Source organism: Etheostoma spectabile, chromosome 15 (genome assembly GCF_008692095.1).
Source record: "Etheostoma spectabile isolate EspeVRDwgs_2016 chromosome 15, UIUC_Espe_1.0, whole genome shotgun sequence".
NCBI lineage: Eukaryota > Metazoa > Chordata > Actinopteri > Perciformes > Percidae > Etheostoma > Etheostoma spectabile.
Genome location: NC_045747.1, coordinates 3,595,726 through 3,602,390, shown reverse-complemented (window position 1 = coordinate 3,602,390; position 6,665 = coordinate 3,595,726). Strand labels below are relative to the sequence as shown.

The following is a 6,665-nucleotide window of genomic DNA, read 5'->3' as shown; positions in this document are numbered from 1 at the left end:
AAAAAAAAAAATACATATACAGAAATAGCTAGGTAGGTAATTCTTTTAACCCTTTTCTTCCCATTGACCATTCAACTTTTAATTTTCTGGGTATGAATTTAAAATTAAAACTATTTGGTTGTCACTTTTGCCGCTTTCCTGACGTTTTTGTCACTTTTCTCGATGTTTTTATCCATTTTTTTCTGCGCTTTTTGACATTTTTTGGACATTTCTTTCCACTTTTTTAGCATTCTGTTATTAATTTTTTCCCGTGCTATAAAATTGATTTAAACCAAATGAAAGTAGTGTACTGATTGTTTATTTTACTTGTTATGAGCGTTGTAGGGAACCATCCTCATTATTTTTTTTCTCATTTTCTTTGACAATTTGGTTGAAAGAAACCCAAATTTCTGAAATAGAAACCTTTTGAAAAGGGGCCCAATTTGACCCGAGGACAACGGGAGGGTTATAAAAAGAAAATGTGTCACTATAAAACATTGTGTTGCATTGGTTTCCAGTGCTGCATGTGTGTGTGTATGTGTGCCTCTGCAGTGGCATGTTCTTACCCAGGTGATTATGGAGAAGAAAGAGAAGGCGATTGCAGCCCGGGCTGCATCTGCCCCCTGGTTGAGTGGCAGCTCATCAGCTGTGGTTCGAGACCACTGATTGGCCAGGAAGCAGAAACTTACAAAGTACAGGAAGGCCCAGAAGCCTGCCAGAAACCAGTGGAACGATAACACTTTGTTAAATCAGAAAAAAAGGTAATTTCCAAGTTAACTTTAAACATGAAACACAATGACCTGCAGGTGCATTGTTTTAAAAATCCAGGGCCCGCTCAAGCAGTTCTTTGTTCCCTTTAGAAATAAACACTCTCATTTCTCTAATACCTTTTAATGTAACTTATCAGGTTTCATTTCTCTTGTGGTTCAAAGGAGCAGTCATCTGAAACAAAGAAGCAAGCCCAGTCGGGCTACTTTTTTTTTCTTCTTCTTTTTTTGCATTTTTGGAAAATCCAGCCTTTATCGGTCATTAAATCACAGGCTAAGTATGAAATGGCCAAAGTGCAAATGTCTTGCACTTTCTGACTCTCGGGGGAAATTACGAGAAAACATATTTATATCAACTAACTCTATATGTTTGCTTGTATGTGTGTAAATACGACACACCAACACAACCGCCTCCTCACCTGAGAAGCCGATCTCAAGCATTATAGCCTTCTTCCTGTCTTTGACAGAGCTGATGGAGGAGAACTTGTAGTCGACCAGGAAGAAGAAGGAGCACGCCAGCAAGCCCACCAGGCCCACGAACACACCGTAGTTGCACGCGTCTGCATTCTTATTGAAGACGCAGTGGAGACGCTCGCTGCCCATGTTGACATAACCCTCGTTCACGATGGAGGCGAAGACCACCAGGGAAAATATCTGTGGACAGGGACGCAAGAGGAGAGAGTAGAGGAGGAAAGAGGAGGTGGAGTAACGCAGGGATTATTGCCTAAACATTCAACATATCTCTCCCTCACTGCCTCCCTCTTCCCAGGCTCACTAGAAACAGGATTGTGGCAGCACTCCTCCACAGCGTCTCTTTGAGCGCGCTGCTCAGACCAAAGGCATTAACCTAATTTTCCCTCCTTTCTCTCTGACTGACTGAAGAGGTGGATGCTTCACTTCCCCTCAAGAATCACATCGTCCTGAGGCGGTGTGTGTGTTTGTGTGTTTACCAAAACAGGAAGTGTGATAAAGGTTGCTATAGCTCATGCTATAAAACTTTTTTTTTCACCCCTGTTTGTTCATCCCACCCTCCATGAGGTCTTCTCTGTAGATCTGTATTTCTTCCCAGCTCTGTTACACTGACTATGGTCAGCTGACTAACACTGGGTGGCAGAATAGGGCCATGTGACACACACATGCACAAATGCACTCATACTTGGGGGTGTGGGTCATGTGATGGTGGAGGGACACACAATGTACATTGTAAACTGATCATGTGTGTGGATATAATCTGAGCAGACACACACTCAGGTGCTTTTAGTCAATCAGCGTGATAAAGCTGCTCATGTATCACGGCACTACATCCCCGAACGGAAAGAGAAACTTTCACTCATTTCTTTGCATGATTTAAAAGTGTGTGTGTGTGTGTGTGTGTGTGTGTGTGTGTGTGTGTGTGTGTGTGTGTGTGTGTGTGTGAGAGAGAGAGACATTTTTTAACCCAGTAAAAAGGAAGTCCTGGCCAAATTGAATATTATTGGCATTATATCTCATTAATCTCTTCTGTGATTTACTTTTTAGCCTACTCCCTTTATGTTGTCTCATCTGCTTTACATTTTGAGCTCCTTGATACTTGGTCAACTTTTTGCAGTCACTTGTAGGACTTGCAGTATTTTTAAGCTGGAGAAGCAGCAGCATTATCTTTGTAACCAGTGATTAAAACTCACTAAGTAACTTAAAATAGTAAAGTACTTGGGTACAGTTTTAAGATAATTGTACTTTACTTGAGTAGGATTATTTGTATACTTTCTGAACCCAAGGTGGGGAACCTCTGGCTAAATGTAGGCCTGTATAAAGTAGTTTAAAAACAAATCTCCATCTTGTTCAGCTACAACACTTGCATCAGTATTAACAATCTTATAATGTCATATACTTCCGGAAACAGGGGCAATTTTTCTGCTTAAAAACTACATGTACTTTCGATACTATATGATAATACTTTTGTACTTTTACTAATGTGGGATTATGTGTTGGTAGGCAACTTCTTCCACCACTGATTATAGCTACACAGTGATATGTGATGTGACATGAGGGGAAAAATAGACCAACAAGCAACCCAAATAGTTGAAGAATTATTGATGTACAGGCTAAGCGTGGATTTGTCCTTCGCAAAAGGCTCACAACGTGTCCAGAGGACAGTAGTAAATCACGTTGTAGGCCCTCTATCCTCCTCTTACTAGAAACATCCAAATAAATACATCCATATAGGCACCGGGGTTGCTTTAAGGATGAGGTTTTCTGCACACATCTCACGCTCTCGGACAGATCCCTCCTCGCTGAAGAAGACCTTCTCCGTGGCCCTGCGTGCGTAATGATGATAACGGACCAATCACAGGTGGGATGACGGACGACGACCGTTTAGGGTAAATCAGCAATATCATTAGCTGAACATTGGCGATATAAACGAAGAAAGCGTTCTGGCCAATAACAAATAATACGGTTATTTTAGATAAAATAACAATGATAATGTCACGAATAACAGGAAGCAGGAGGTTGAGAAATGAAAAGGATAGCCTATATGGATCTTTCTCATTTTCTACACAATCCGGTCCGGTCTGCTGCACATCTGTATTTCTTTTTTTTTTTTTAATTTTTTTTTTATTGAGGATAGATCAGTTTCTACCCAAGGAAAAACAAAATCTGTAGTAAAATCAGTTTCATGGGCAGGGTGTCAGGCAGCCACCAGGCCTTGGTTACACCCTGTACATTTCTTTGAAGATATACTCGGATATAAACATCAATTCCGCAGTTTCCATTTACACACCCTGCTTTTCAATTATCGCTGGATTTCTGGGGGCTATATTTGCAGGGAGAACACGTCACGGGTCTCGCGCAGCAACGACAACAGACAGCCTCCACTTACACACACACACACACACACACACACACACACACACACACACACACACACACACACACACACACACACACACTAAAACAGCAGTGCCGGGAAAACCCGCTCTCACCCAGGACAGCACTCTGAGGATGGTCTGGGGTTGTTTGGCGAAGGCAATCGGGTCGATGGTGGACCCGGCCCGGCCAGCTCCGAACGATCCCACTCCGTCCATCTTCTGTCGCTCTCTCTCTTTCTCTGTGCGCTTCTAGCGGCTCCACGCTCCCGGCTCCACGGCAGGATGGATGCGCTTCTGCTCTCTGCTGTTCTCTGCTGTTCTCTGCTGTATGGACGGGTCCGGCGCGCGGGCACAGGCGCGCGGGCACAGAGGAAGACGCCGAAAGTGGGACGCGTGCATGACAGTTGTGCCCGCGCTAAAGACTGTGGTGAGATAAGCCATTTGATCAAATTGTTATATTATCGTGGCAAAATGGAATAGTATAGGCTATTATATTGATAGGCGTTAGAAATACAATAAAGTAGTCTATGTTGACTCCGTGTTACCACAATACAAATCGGTTTTCTGGTACATTCATTTGGGGCCATGTCTATGGATGGGGACTGCCGCTTCCCCCCACCCCTCCACGGCCTGAGCCTCTAGGAATTTGAGTATTTTTCTGACTGGGAGGAGTGGCTTCATTTAGACCACATATTCTCCATGGCCCAGCCATGTTTCAGTGAGACACAATAGATTAGTTTGATTATCTGATATCAGATCGTTTACTAGGCAAGGCAAGGCAAGGCAGCTTCATTTGTATAGCACATTTCAGCAACAGGGCAATTCAAAGTGCTTTACACTAAATCAGTTAAAAAACAGTTAAAAAATAAAAACAGATAAAACATGTGAATAAACAGTTAAAAATAAGAACACTAAGACACATAAAACACAAGAATAAAAGTTACAGCATAAGCTAGTACTAGTACTGCTTTAGAGGACAGAGATCTAGTATTTAATACTCCACATCTAATTTTCCTGTTCCGTTCTATCATTGCAGTGGTAGTTTTAATTCCATTAGGTTGTTAAGTATAGCCCTTCTTTTGTTTCCCTTTGATTTAACCGATCCGAGTTGTAGGGGGACAGACTTTGTCAGACTTTGAGGCTGGAGGGTTTGTGCAGATCCCAGAATGCAACTGGGAAGTTGTCGGCCAGGCAGGCGTGAGTTTCTATCCAGGTGGTTAACTGTAGACAGAGGAACAGGAGGCAGGTTAGCAACAGGCAGAAAGACTTTCAAAAACTAGAAGCAAGATACAAGAGCTCAACATACTGGCTAGGCTAACGGTCCGCAGGGAACGGAGGTCTGGTCACGGCTTGTATGGAGCAGAGGGGATCATCAGGACCAAGGGTGCAGATCACAGATAGCAGCAGGTGTGTGGAGTAGGAGAATAAGCAGGGATGTGTTCAGGAAACTCAGGACAACAGACTTCAGATTAAATATGAAACATTACTCTGGTCATACACCAAATACATAAATATTCAGGTTGTTTGTCCAGCTTGTCCTAGATCTGGGTGGGGGGGGGGGGGTGGTATAAATCTGTTGAGCTACCTTAGTGGAGTACCTGTGAAGTTCATTTATTATTAACATATTTCCTTCAATATTCGGAACATTTCCATAAACTTTTATGTACCATACCCAGCTTGTGAGGACTAGTTTCAGTTATCTTCATGTCACGGGGGGGGGGGGGTGGTGGCGCAAGCCTCACTCCTGGGTCCTACTTCATTGCCATGAGGGAACCCATGACGACCCTCGACGTAGGATTGCAGGGGCGACCGTGGTCTGGTCAGTAGGACTCCGCCTGTAACTGTCTCCGGTGCAGGTTGGTCTTTGGGGTCTTCACTTTTTACCCATGCTGGGCTATTACCATAACTGGGACAGTGGTTGACGGCATCAGCGTTTCTACTCACCGATGGGCCTACATGCCACGTCTCTGGGCCCACTGCTGCTCCGAGATCCTGTACAACTTAGCCTGGAACCACAGACCAGTTCCCATGTGTGCCACGGAGGCGTGTACGAGGTCTTGGCAGTGGAGAGGCTATGGACCGGCGGAGGAGGCGACACACAGTTGCCTCCTCTTTTCACCCTTGAAAACAAAGGGCTGACCGGTGGCAGTAGCTGGAAGTAGCATGTAGCATGTAGCATGCAACATGCTGCATGCAGCATGCAGCATGTAGCATGCAACATGCTGCATGTAGCGTGTAGCACGCACTGACTACAAGCTCTACTACTCCAACACTGCTGCACTGACGCATCACACGCCCTGTGAGCAAACACACACACACACAGACACAAGACTGACACACACTCAAACACACACACACACAAACAACACAAGACAGACACACACAAAAAACACAAGACATACACACGTACACACACACACAGAAAAACGAGACATACATGCACACATAAACAGATGCACACAGACACACAGACACAGAAACAACACAAGACAGAGACACACACACACACACACACACACACACACACACACACACAAACACAAACAACACGAGACAGACACACACACACAAACTACAAGAGACAGACACACACACACACACACACGGACACACAAACACATGCACACATACACATACACACAAACAACACGAGACAGACACACACACACACACAAACAAACAACACGAGACATACACACACACAAACTACAAGAGACAGACACACACACACACAGACACACACACACAAACACATACATACAGACACCAACACACAGACACGAGATAGACACACACACACACACACACAGATACGAGACAGACAAACACACAGGGACAAAGAGACACACACACACACACACAGACACACACTACAAGTACAAATACACATTTCCTTACCCAGGCAGAAGCTTCCTGTACCACTTCTTCCTCTTCTGCTTTTGCATCACCTGGCTCTGCAGATCTTCCAGCTGCGACCTCATGGAGCTCTCTGTCCTCTCCCACTCCTGCTCCTTCTCCTGCTGAGTCAGCTTCAAGTTTTCTGTGGCCTGAAGGAGGGATGACTTGTCCT

The 6,665-nt window shown here is 44.4% G+C and overlaps 1 protein-coding gene across 1 annotated transcript in view; it reads right to left on the bottom strand.

The window, feature by feature from the left end:
* The window catches only part of syngr3a (synaptogyrin 3a), a 10,035-nt gene extending 6,068 nt beyond the window's left edge, over positions 1–3,967 (bottom strand). Inside the window, exons 1-3 of the mRNA XM_032536508.1 lie at positions 3,710–3,967; positions 1,166–1,400; positions 546–691 (exon numbers count right to left, since the gene is read on the bottom strand). Of these exons, the coding sequence (XP_032392399.1) occupies positions 546–691; positions 1,166–1,400; positions 3,710–3,811 (483 nt within the window). The 5' untranslated portion in view covers positions 3,812–3,967. The remainder of the gene's footprint in view (positions 1–545; positions 692–1,165; positions 1,401–3,709) is intronic.
* Between the last annotated feature and the right edge of the window lie 2,698 nt (positions 3,968–6,665).